At 50.0% G+C, this 12,688-nt stretch overlaps 1 protein-coding gene across 3 annotated transcripts in view; it reads right to left on the bottom strand.

Moving 5' to 3' along the window:
* Positions 1 to 4,973, bottom strand: part of LOC137531696 (receptor-interacting serine/threonine-protein kinase 2-like) — a 39,939-nt gene extending 34,966 nt beyond the window's left edge. For 2 of the 3 annotated variants that reach the window (XM_068251653.1, XM_068251655.1), the window contains exon 1: positions 4,828 to 4,973. In XM_068251653.1, the coding sequence (XP_068107754.1) occupies positions 4,828 to 4,961 (134 nt within the window). In that variant the 5' untranslated portion in view covers positions 4,962 to 4,973. The remainder of the gene's footprint in view (positions 1 to 4,827) is intronic. The other variant, XM_068251654.1, reaches the window with a different exon arrangement.
* Positions 4,974 to 12,688: the final 7,715 nt, after the last annotated feature.

The following is a 12,688-nucleotide window of genomic DNA, read 5'->3' as shown; positions in this document are numbered from 1 at the left end:
CGGCGGGGGACAGGAGGATCCGATCGAGACTGCGAGGGCACAGGATGGCTGCAGGGGCTAATAGAAGCCCCAGGTGAGTAAAACTCATTTTTTTTTTTTCCCTGCCTTAAACACATGTATTTTAACCACTTGAGGACCACAGTGGTAAACCCCCCTAAAGACCAGGCTGTGTTTTGTGTAATTGGCCACTGCAGCTTTAAAGGAATACTGTAGGGGGGTCGGGGGAAAATGAGTTGAACTAACCCGGGGCTTCTAATGGTCCCCCGCAGACATCCTGTGCCCGCGCAGCCACTCACCGATGCTCCGGCCCCACCTCCTGGTCACTTCTGGAATTTCAGACTTTAAAGACTGAAAACCACTGCGCCTGCGTTGCCGTGTCCTAGCTCCCACTGATGTCACCAGGAGCGTACTGCACAGGCCCAGTATGGTCTGTGCCTGCGCAGTACGCTCCTGGTGACATCAGCGGGAGCGAGGACACGGCAACGCAGGCGCAGTGGTTTTCAGACTTTAAAGTCTGAAATTCCAGAAGTGACCAGGAGGTGGGGCCGGAGCATCGGTGAGTGGCTGCGTTTGTACAGGATGTCTGCGTGGACCATTAGAAGCCCCGGGTAAGTTCAACTCATTTTCCCCCGACCCCCTACAGTATCCCTTTAAGGCCAAGCTGCAGGGCCGCACAACACAGCACACGAGTGATCCCCCCTTTTCTCCCCAGCAACAGAGCTCTCTGTTGGTGGGGTCTGATTGCCCCCCCTTGTGCTTATTTATTTTTTAATGAATATTTATGTTACTTTTTTTAATGTTTTATTACTAATTATTATTTTTTTTTGTTTCTATGAAATCCTCTCCCTCCCCCCAGCCGGCCAATCATGCGTTCGGCTGTCATAGGCTTCTGCCTATGAGAGCTGATCACTCTCTTGTCCCCCAGGGGGACAGCCGTGTCACATGGCTGTGCCCAGTGCAGCGCTGCTGCTGATCGCAGCGCTGCACTGTGTAAATAGACGGCGATCACGCCGTCTAACAGTCTCCCGAGCGGCAATAGCCGCTTGGAGCCTGAAAACGGGGCAGAGCTCCGCCCCCCCGAGAAGGAGATGCGCGCGCACCCTGCGCGCGATCTCCTTCAGTAGCCAGCTCCAGGACCTGACGCCAATTGGCGTTAGGCGGTTCTGGGGCTGCCGCCGCGTTCACGCCCGTTGGCGTGACGCGGTCGTTAGGTAGTTAAATTCTACTTTTTTTTGCGATAGTGGTCCAACCACTTAAGGACCAGGGGTGTTTTGCCTGATCTGTGCTGCGTGGACTCTCCAGCCCGCAGCACAGATCAGGATTATGCCAGGGTGATCAGACTTACCCCCTTTTTTCCCCACTAGGGGGATGTCCTGCTGGGGGGGTCTGATCGCCGCCGGCTTGCTGCGCTTTGCGGGGGCTCTTCAAAGCCCCCTCCGCAGCGTTTTCGGCGCTCTCTTCCTTCCCGTCCCTCCCTCTCCTTCCTAGGCTGCAGCCTATCATATGCCGGCGATCCCCGGCCAATCAGAGGCCGGGGATCGCCGATCTGCCTTTCGGCGCTGCTGCGCAGCAGCGGCGTATGATGTAAACAGCGGGGATTTCTTCCCCGCGTGTTTACATTTTGCCGGCGAGACGCGATCGGCGGCTCTCCGGCTGTTCACGGAGACACCCTCCGTGAACTGACATGGAAAGGCCGCTTTCCATGGTAAACCACTTAAGACCTGCCGACGCCTATGGGCGTTAGCTGGTCGTTAATTAACTGAATGCGTGTTTTTTGCTTTTGAATCTATGTGAACAAGTACATATTTTAGATTCTCCTTCAGGTCTCCACATAGCAATCTACCTGGATAGATTAGTGTCCCCCTTATTTTGTGTAGGCCCTCTAAGGCCACATTCACAGTCGCCATTGTTTTGTGTTCCATGTGAGAGCAGGAGGGCAACGCAATGGATCAGGACAGTGGCGCCCTACGTTATGCTTGTGTTGCGTACAGTTAAGCAAACAGTCAATGAAAAGTATGCTTCACCCCTACTTTTAACGCGCACGTTTACCGGTAATGCACTGCATGGACCGCAACGCACATGCCACACTGTGAACAGATGTGCACTGCAGTAGTAAGCCACGTTACAAAGCAGCCGATACACTGCACTATTGTGAACGTCGCTTTAGGGATTTCAAATGGAATTTCTTCAAACTGGTGCCCCTTATATATCTCCCCCATTACTTCTCCTTCAGCAGAACAAGCTGCATAACTAGTAGTTCACCATTTCAGTTTAGTTCCCTGCTCTCTGTAATACTTTCATACCTCCCAACTTTTTGAGATGAGAAAGAGGGACACTTAACCTCCTTGGCAGTATTGACGAGCTCAGCTCGTCCATAACCGCCGAATGGGCACCGCTCAGGCCCTGCTGGGCCGATTTTCTTAATTTTTTTTTTTGGTTGGTGACGATCGCCGCCGCGTTACAGGCCCCCCCGAGACCCCGTGCGCAGCCTGGCCAATCAGTGCCAGGCAGCGCTGAGGGGTGGATCGGGACTCCCTGTGACGTCACGACGTCGATGACATCATTCCGTTCGTCGCCATGGCGACGGGGGCAGCCCTAAAGGAAATACCGTTCAGAACGGGATTTCCTTATGGGCATACGCGCCGGCGGCGATCGGAGGGGCACCGCAGGGAGGGGGGCATCATGTAGCTAGCGCTAGGCTAGCTACATGATTTAAAAAAAATAATTCATAGAACGCCAGGCCACGCCCCTGATCATGCCCCCGTCACACATACCATAAAGATTTCTTAAGAAAAATATGTTGTTTTATAATTCAAACCGCCCTGGTCCTTTCTATCCTGGGTCATTTCCTTCATATTAAAGGGAAGGTTCAGGGAACTCTTGAAAAAAATAAAAATCCCTATCCACTTACCTGGGGCTTCCTCCAGCCCGTGGCAGGCAGGAGGTGCCCTCGCCGCCGCTCCAGAGGCTTCCGGTCGTCTTCGGTGGCCGACCCGACCTGGCCAGGCCGGCTGCCAGGTCGGGCTCTTCTGCGCTCCATGGCCGGGCTCTTCTGCGTCCCACGCCGGCGCTCTGACGTCATCGGACGTCCTCCGGGCTGTACTGCGCAGGCGCAGTAGTTCTGCGCCTGCGCAGTACAGCCCGGAGGACGTCCGATGACGTCAGCGCGACCGCGTGGGACGCAGAAGAGCCCGGCCATGGAGCGCAGAAGAGCCCGACCTGGCAGCCGGCCTGGCCAGGTCGGGTCGGCCACCGAAGACGACCGGAAGCCTCTGGAGCGGCGGCGAGGGCACCTCCTGCCTGCCACGGGCTGGAGGAAGCCCCAGGTAAGTGGATAGGGATTTTTATTTTTTTCAAGAGTTCCCTGAACCTTCCCTTTAACATTTTAATATTAGTAATATATCAATTTAAAGGATGAGAATAAAGTTTAGACTCAATCAAACACATTTTTAGTAGAGAAATATATATATATTTACATAGAAAGAGGGACAAAGTCCTGAAAGAGGGACAAATGAGGAAGACAGAGGGACAGGGCTCCCAAAGAGGGACTGGACAGTTGGGAGCTATGTACTTTGAAAGGGAAAACTGACTACTGTAACAAAAAGTACAATTTCTACTTACTAGCATAAACTAAGTATTTAATGTCTACTGTCCATGCTTAGCCTCCCTCCCTGGGTTATAAAGTAGGGATCAGTGAATAATGGCGCACAGTGCCTATGCATAGAAATGGCGCCGCATTAAAAAGATACGCTTATCGCTATTTATCGTTAGTACTGCATAATAATGGCGCACAGGGAAAAAAAGAAGAAAAACGGCACACAGTAACGTTATTTATCAATAGTGGCACACACTAACGTTATTTATCAATAGTGGCACACACTAACGTTATTTATCAATAGTGGCACACACTAACGTTATTTATCAATAGCGCCCTACATAAGCAAAACTGCAGAAGTTATTTAACTGCAAAACGATGAATGGATTTAATGTAACACTGTCAAGGTTAGGGTTAGGCACCACCAGGGAGGTGGTTAGGGTTAGGCACCACCAGGGAGGTGGTTAGGGTTACGCACCACCAGGGGGTTGGTTAGGGTTAGGCACCACCAGGGGGTGATTAGGGTTAGGCACCATCAGGGGGGTCTTAGGGTTAGGCACCACCAGGAGGGTCTTAGGGTTAGGCACCACCAGGGGGGTGGTTAGGGTTAGGCACCACCAGGGGGGTCTTAGGGTTAGGCACCACCAGGGGGGTGGTTAGGGTTAGGCACCACCAGGGGGGTGGTTAGGGTTAGGCACCACCAGGGGGGTGGTTAGGGTTAGGCACCACCGGGGGGTTTAGGGATAGGTACAGAGAGGGTTCTGTGTGTTAACGCTAAATAACAATAAGGCTTTAATGCTAAATAACAATACGGCTTTAACGCTAAATAACAATAAGGCTTTAACGTTAAATAGCGATAAGCGGCAAACGGATTAGCGGCAACACTGTGCGCCATTATTCACAGGCGCCATTTTCAGATGGAAGCTACTAGCAGCACCATTATCTATTGCTTGGAGATAAGTAACCAGCAGGTGCAACGCATGGCACGTGCCCCAGTGTAACATCACCACTGTGCAGAACATGCAAGAGGGATCAGATATAAGTGACGGAGAGTTTATTGCAAGTTCATTCGGTTTATGTCCTCATGTGATATCAAAGCAAGACCAAAGTGAAAAGTACATTAAAAAAGAAAAAAACAACCTTCAGCTTTTCAAACCCTTCCTATCGATTCGCTACTAAAGAGAAGCTTTCTGTACAGGTCCCGCTCACATAAGCCTGCTGCTCAAGCTTACCGAGTGTGTCCATGCAGAATCTTCAAGGCGATGTCCATTCCTAACTTCCTGCTCCTCCCCTTATAAACTCCACCGAACCCTCCGCGAGCCACCAGCTCCAGCCCCTCCAGATCCCCCGCTGGCAGCTGCTCCATGGCTTCCCGCTGGTGCGAGTATAGCGGAGTCCCCGTAGCCTCCCTCCCGCCCTACGCCCGCAGCGCTGACAGTGACAGCTCGGTGCCCCCAGCATAGGAAGCTAACGCCAGGGGGCGGGGGCGGCAGCCTTGTGCAACCTTCAGGAGTGTGCTGCAACCACAGATTCTGGATTGTAGGAGGCTAAAGTATCTTCCTCTTTATTACGCTGAGCCTGGTGATCACAGCCATCAGATAGATCCCCTTTGTGTTCAAAATCTGATCAGATAGGGATCTATTGATGCCACACATTGTTTACTGATTTTTAATAGATTTCAGAAGAAATCTATTGAAAATCTGTGGAGCTGCCACCCACCCTCGTCAGGCACCCCAGGTCGACCTCCATGTAATGTGTTCTACTTATGTGTGTTGCAGCAGAGCTCAGGGACGGATCTAGACCAAGTTGCGCCTGGGGCAAGGTCAGGGACGGATCTAGACCAAGTTGCCCCAAGTTGCGCCTGGGGCAAGGTCAGGCTTTGGCGCCTAAACTGCCATTCCCCATCCAAATTTTTCCGCCTTTTTAAGAATTCAACAAACTGCGCCTGGGGCAAGAGCCCCGCTTGCTCCCCCCTAGATCCGTCCCTGGGCAAGGTCAGGTTTTGGCGCCTAAAGGTCAGGTTTTGATGCCTAAAAATCAGGTTTTGGCGCCTAAACTGCCATTCCCCATCCAAATTTTGCCGCCTTTTTAAGAATTCAACAAACTGCGCCTGGGGCAAGAGACCCGTCTGCCCCCCCCTAGATCCGTCCCTGGCAGAGCTCACTGGTGCACAACACTCCTGCGTCTTCTCACCATCACCTCTGGGTTACCTGTACCCTTGATCTGGTGGCACATACCTTACGTGACCACATATGTGGTGTTGGGTTATGGGGTACAGGCACCCAGGCAACGATGGATAGAGGACAACAAAGAATCCCACCAGCGGATAAGTGAGCGTGAACACTGCTACACTGCATGGCAGGGGGAGCACATATTAGACTGGGGGATGTGTTTGAGCAACATCTTTCCCACTTGCGTGATCGATAATTTTAATCTGTCCGGAAGTGAGTCAAAATTACGATCTGGTAGTCATGTGCGCGCACAAATCTCCGGCAGATTCTATCACTATAATCAAATCTGCCAAGGAAAATCTAGAAATGTTCTCCTTATCAGTAAGTTAATTTGGTCAAAGAGTATGAGGAATGATGATTATACACTGTTGCTTCAAGCTATCTGTAGCACTTCAAGAAGAAATATGCAGATATTCATCAGAGAAATCGGAAAGCTTCAGGTGTCAGTGCCACTCACTCACTATGTCCAGGAATCAGGGCCAGTTCTAGCTACAATGGTGCCCTGGGGCAAAAGTAACTTGGGGGGCCCCCCCTGACATTCCCTTGCAGGGCAGTTTCTAAGCTAAATTGCACCCAGGGCGAGGGTGTAAAAATTGCACACACCCCACCACCCATGGACTCTTGAACCCATACTCTTTAGGGACAGTCACACAGCCACAGGTCACAAGTAGATCTACCTACTTACTAGTTACCAGCCGCTCATACAGGAGGAAGCAGGACCAGGAAAACACACAGGGGAAAAGAGCCCGGAAAGCCGACTCCTCCATGGGCGCCCTGCACTGACATCCTGCAGTACCTCTACAGGACATCAGGTGTCATCACCCGGTGGTAACGTGATGATGACTTGACGTTGAACGCAGGCTGCCCAGGAGGAGTCAAGGAAGGTGATTGCACTGGTAATCTTCTTCTTCCATTTGGCTGCACCGAGCGTCACCAGCTCCCTAGCAGTTATGTCCTTCTGCCTGCGCCCCCCCTCTTCTACTTGCCGATCTGCGTCCAGGGCGGTCGCCCTGCCCGCACTGCCCAAGAAACGGCCCTGTTCCCTTGCAACCAAATCACCCCCAGGGCCCCTGAGGCTTCTGCCAGGCCCAAGCCAACCCCCTTTTCCCCGTTACACAATATCATTAGAGGTGTCCATCATATGTCCCCTAAAAAGCATTTTTTGGGGTTCCCATTACTCACCTCCCCCTTTTCCTATATGGAGTGTACACACAGCATCCCCGCTCTAAATGAGAAACCATAAGTGGAGGGGCACTTGGGGCACTCTAGGGCAATTTCCCCCTTTGCTTCCAAGGAAGTGCCGGCCCTGCCAGGTATTTAAAGGACAACTGAAATGTGAAGAATATAGAGGCTGCCATATTTATTTCCCTTTAAAGGGACTCCGAGCTCACCCAAAAAAAGAAAGTTGTACTCACCAGGGGCTTTCTCCAGCCCAGTGCTGGTCGGGAGGTCCCACGCCGGCGTCCTGGCTCCTCTCCTTCTCCCCGCTCCGGAATGGCTGACAGGCCGCAGCCCAGGCGACACTCGGTAGAGTGTCGGGCTGCTCCTTCCGCGTATGATGCGGCTGACATCACACACCGGCCGCCTCGTGTCATCACGGCGGCCGGCGTGAAAGTACTGCGCATGCGCGCTTTAATCGCGCATGCGCAGTACTTTCACGCCGGCCGCCGTGATGACGCGAGGCGGCCGGCGTGTGACGTCAGCCGCGTCATACGCGGAAGGAGCAGCCCGACACTCTGCTCATTAAGCTCATTCATTTAAAACCCCTTTTATCCTTTTGGCGCCTCTGTTCTCTCCTATATATCCATATTATTCTCACTACAGTTGTACTTTAAAGTGAATGTGAAGGTAAGAAATTCCCTTCAAGCTGTGGATACCATAGAGCCTCCCTGATCCTTGGGCCGTCCAGTCATTCCAGTGCTATCCTTCATTGAAGTTATTTGACTTGCTAGGTCAAACACCTCTTTGGCACTCCTCAGGTAGCCTTCAAAGTACTTGTGTCCCTGGGTACTCTGAAGAAGTGCGCATCCATACTGCACATGGGCAGGTCTGGGCCTCTCATGCGCAAGATGAATGTGCCCTTCTTGGGAAGCACTCGGTGAAGACACAGCCAGATGCAGACAGAAAGGGGACCAGAAAGTCTCTATACTATCCAGAGTGTTGCCATTTTTATTTATGAGGTGGGATAACTGGCCTGATGCTGCTGAGTTACAGCAGATCTCTGACGGAGGATAAACTGCACACAGACACCATGCTTTGGTTTCTCTCAGGAACAAGAACACTGTTCTTTTTTCTTTTTTTTCTCTTTTATCTGCTCTCAGAATAAACTTTATTTACTACTTCCTGGTTAACAAACAGACAGCATTGTCACATGACTAGATGAGTGGATAAGCTGTATAAGGCACGAGAGGGATGGGAACTTTTGGCCTGGGGGGGGGGGAACACAACCTAGAGGCCCTTTCACGGCAGTCCAGCCCCAATCCATATCTTTCTTGAGTCCAAATTTAAATAGTGTTCATACACGAATTGATTTTCCACAGCAGATTCGATCACTGTGATCAAATCTGCTGGAGACTGATGCTCCATCATTGCCGCTCAATCATATTTTAAATCAATTTTCCAGTGAAATCAAAGTTATTGATCGGTCCAGATGGAATATTTTGCTTGAAAAGGAATGGAGGACAGCGCTATGAAACTTGAGTTCCCAGGTACCCAGAGCCAATGATGGGTCCTCCAGATCTCCCCCCAATATTTTTCTCCTTCCCCCAGGCCATTGTAGAATGCTGGCAGCAGAGCGCACTCACCTGTCCCAGCGTGCTCCCTCCTTTGTGCTCTTGTCTTTTTCTCCAATGTCTGTTCTCAGTGACCCCATGGCAAGTACATATATGCCCCCAGGTCATAGAGAACTGGTAATTCCTATGAAACTGCAGAAGAAAGGAGGGGGAGGCAGAGTGGTGACACCGGTTGGCCCTACACATTGGTGCATGCGCCACCACAACAATGGCCCGTGGGCTGCATGAAAATAAAATGTCACAGGAGTTTTGGGGGCCACTGGAAAAGGCTTGGATGAAGGTCATCTGACGAAGGCGGAGTTACGGCAAAACAGGGAAATTACGAGAATGGCACACTAGAGCTCCTGATCCTGCCTTTTCCCACCACCACTCTCTCGATCAGCTGACATGGAAGTCCGCACAACTGGCCACAGTGGAGAATTTGAGCCACTGGTGTGTCCATCCGAGGTCCTGGAGACTGCACATTGGTGCTATATGCTTTTATGACACTATACAGTCTGTAAGTGAGATTCTTCAATTTGCAGTTCCATTAAAATGTTTAATGCACTATAGAGAGCTCCTTTTTAAAATGCTTTGCCCACAAGTTCCAAGGAACAGCACTGATTGTGTCATTATTGGATTTATTCCCTGGGTGTAACTCTTTTCGGCACAAGTGCAGTTTAACTTTTTGGGGATTTTGCTACCCCTGTTTTAAGAACTCCTTTGTACACTTCCGGCTCCCTCGTCCCTCTGCATGATGCTGCAGGCTAATGCAGATGTGTTCTGACTTATAGTCTCCAGTGAGGTTATGTTGTGCTGCTGAGCTCAGGCCAAATCCATACACACACACACACACACACACACACACACACACACACACACACACACACACACACACACACACACCTTTAAGACTGAGAGCACACTTCTGCAAAGCGTGCTGCCAACGTAATAATAATATAGCTTCCAATTTATTTGTATTGAGGCTGGGAGCACACTTGTCTTTTCCGAAAATCATTGTGCTTTTCTGCGTTTTTTTCTTTGTGTTTTGTAATAATTGCAGTGCATTTTTGTATGCAATTGCATTTTGCGTTTTTTTTTTAGTCACCTCTTTTTAATGTAGAAAAATACAGTATCGTATGTATGTTGTAAAAAATGCATGTGAAACGCGTTCATCTTTTTCCCCAAAGGAAAGCATTGTATGCAAACCACATGCAATTCACCTACAGTATGCAGACATAACCTACATGTTGTGCATTTTAAAAACATTGTTGTGCTAAACACAGATAGCCGTGTTTTGCACTGCGGGCCATAGACCTCATTATGTGCGATTTTGCGTGCATTTTCTGCAGCCCCGGAAAACGTACGTGATCCAAACAGTGTGCTCCTAGCCTGATTGTTTATGGTAAATTAATATGGTCGCATGGTTTCAGCAAGCTAAAATATTTCCTTGGGAATGGGAATGTACGCTGAGCCCACGGGAGGGGAACCTGGTTAACAAATTAGGTCATGGCATAATATTCTCAATCTCTCACTGCAACCACGGCTGCAACTTCCAACCAGGTTTAGAGGGTGGGGCTTATGCTAGGTAATACATGTAGTCAGGGGCGTAACAATAGACCCTTCAAGGAATGCCTCCGCAGGGGGGCCCAGAAGCCACAGGGGGCCCGTGGGGGGAAAAGTTTGAGAGACTGACAGCTAAGGGCATAGAGAGAAAAAACATATTCTGCTCTCGTACCATTGTTATATTAACTGCATGTGTCCACAACACAGATAAGGACTCATACACACTTTGGAATTTGTGCACTGTCCCTGCTCCCTAGGGTTCGTAAAAAACATCTGTCTCTCACTGCTGCAAAGTTCTGATGACTTCATGTACAACCTTACAAACAAAGGAGTCACATTTTGAAAAAAAGTTGTAGACTTTCCCTTTTCAGCAATCACTCCGAAAGGATTCCTAGATTCTTATCACACACAGGCTAATGACCTTATGGCTCTGATTACTTTTACAACACAGTGGAGTGGAGATTGATGTCTTACTGTTGCTGCTTCATTGAGAGCTTTTTGTCTCATACTGAGTCCAAGTTCTTGTAATAACAGTATCAATCGGTGACATTCTGAATGTTTTGCCAAAGTTACAGTAAATACTATATCTTATGTTCAGCACGTCATTGTTGTTCCTCCATATAGCATGTGCTCTCATGTAGTAAAATAATAAGGCTGTGTGTGTATGTATGTACTGGGAGCAGAGCTGCAAAGAGGAACTTGTCGGCTGCAAGGGGCTGGAGGAAACCCCGGGTAAGTAGATCTAGGGGTAGCATAGATTACCCATCCAAAGTTTTGCAGGGGGGGCCCAGTGATGTCTAGTTATGCCCCTGCATGTAGTTTTGAAAAAACTACAGCCACTGGTGGTGATATTAAAAGTAAAAATGTAATACGGTTATAGTAATAGCCCATTGCTTTTTACAAATAGGATGCACATTACTTTTAGCATTATAAATGGCACTGGCAGTTCCCATTTTTAACATATTTATTAGATAGCCCCATCTTCAATTATTTTTGTTTGTTAGAATGAAATATATTGGTCTACAGGTTTGTACTATAAATTGTACCTACATTCTACTATATGAAACTATGTTCATCTTTAAACCAGACCTGAACTCAGAACTTCCTCTCTGCTCTAAAAGATACGCAACAGCATATCACAGGTAAATATCAAATGCGCTTCCCCTTAATGTATCTTGCCCTATCCAGTCCCGGCCTGCTGCACCTCCACTACAAGGTTACATGTACGCTTAAAGGACAGCTGAAGTGAAAAGAATATGGAGGCTGCCATATTTATTTCCTTCTAAACAATACCAGTTGCCTGGCAGCCCTGCTGATCTAATTGACTGCAGTAGTGCCTAAATAACCTTCCTTATGGTGCCCCTCCCCACCAGTACTCGACAGGAGGTGCTCCCCGGATCTAGAGCTTCTACTCATGAATTGCAGGCCGGCATACTCACCACGAGAGTTCTCCTCCTATGTCCTTGTCGGAGTGTATATCCCCCCCGATGCTGATGTCAAATCTGCCCTGAGTACTCTCAGCGACACCATCTCGCAGTGGGAGACGTCCCTCCCAGACTCACTCTTCATAGTCATGGGAGACATCAACAAGGCAAACCTTCGACAAGAGAGGCCACGCTACCATCAGCATGTTGCCTGCCCCACCAGAGGTCTGAACACCCTCGACCATTGCTACACACCACTAAAGGATGCCTACAAGGCTATCTCTGGGGCGGCACTTGGCTCCTCTGACCATTGCCTGGTTCATCTCATCCCCACCTACAGGAGGCTTCTGGAATCGGCAAAACCGGTCGTGAAGTCCTCCAAGGTATGGTCAAGTGAGGCCAAGCTCCACCGCCAAGCCTGCTTTGACAGTACGGACTGGAAGACCCTAGCGGCCCCAGACCTGGACGAGTGGGCGGACAATGTCACCTCATACATCAGCTTCTGTGAGTCCTCCTGCGTCCCAACCAAATCCTTCAAGGTCTATCCGAACAACAAACCGTGGTTCTCCAACAAGCTAAGGCTACTGCGGAAACGCAAGGAGGTAGCACACAAGGCGGGAAACCAGGAGGAATTCAGGAAGGCGAGAAATGCTCTGAAACGAGAGCTGAGAGCCGCAAAACAGGAGTTCGCTGAGAAGGTGAAGCAGAACCTGCGCTCGAATGACTCACGAGCCGTATGGCAAGGGCTTAAGGCTGCCACCAACTACAAGCCTCCCCCGCAACACCCACCACTGAATTAGCTGAAGAACTAAGCAAGTTCTACTACAGGTTCGAGAGTCTGGCTGAACCTGGGGGGCAACTACCACCTCCTCCCACTCTCCCTCCAGCCCCTGAGAACAGTGACCCAAGTGTGAACTCACTCTCTCTAGAAGTGAGCAAGGCAGACGTTCGGCACCTCCTGTCCACGCTAAATGCCAGGAAAGCCCCAGGCCCCGACGGCGTGTCCCCAGCCTGCCTCAAAACCTGTTCGGGGCAACTAACTCCCATCCTCTCTGCCATCTTCAACAAGTCACTGGCAGAGGGCAGAGTCCCGGCGTGCTT

Source organism: Hyperolius riggenbachi, chromosome 9 (assembly GCF_040937935.1).
Source record: "Hyperolius riggenbachi isolate aHypRig1 chromosome 9, aHypRig1.pri, whole genome shotgun sequence".
In the NCBI taxonomy this organism is placed as follows: domain Eukaryota; kingdom Metazoa; phylum Chordata; class Amphibia; order Anura; family Hyperoliidae; genus Hyperolius; species Hyperolius riggenbachi.
Note: the sequence above shows the minus strand (reverse complement) of the source record. Positions and strands in the feature narration are given on the sequence as shown.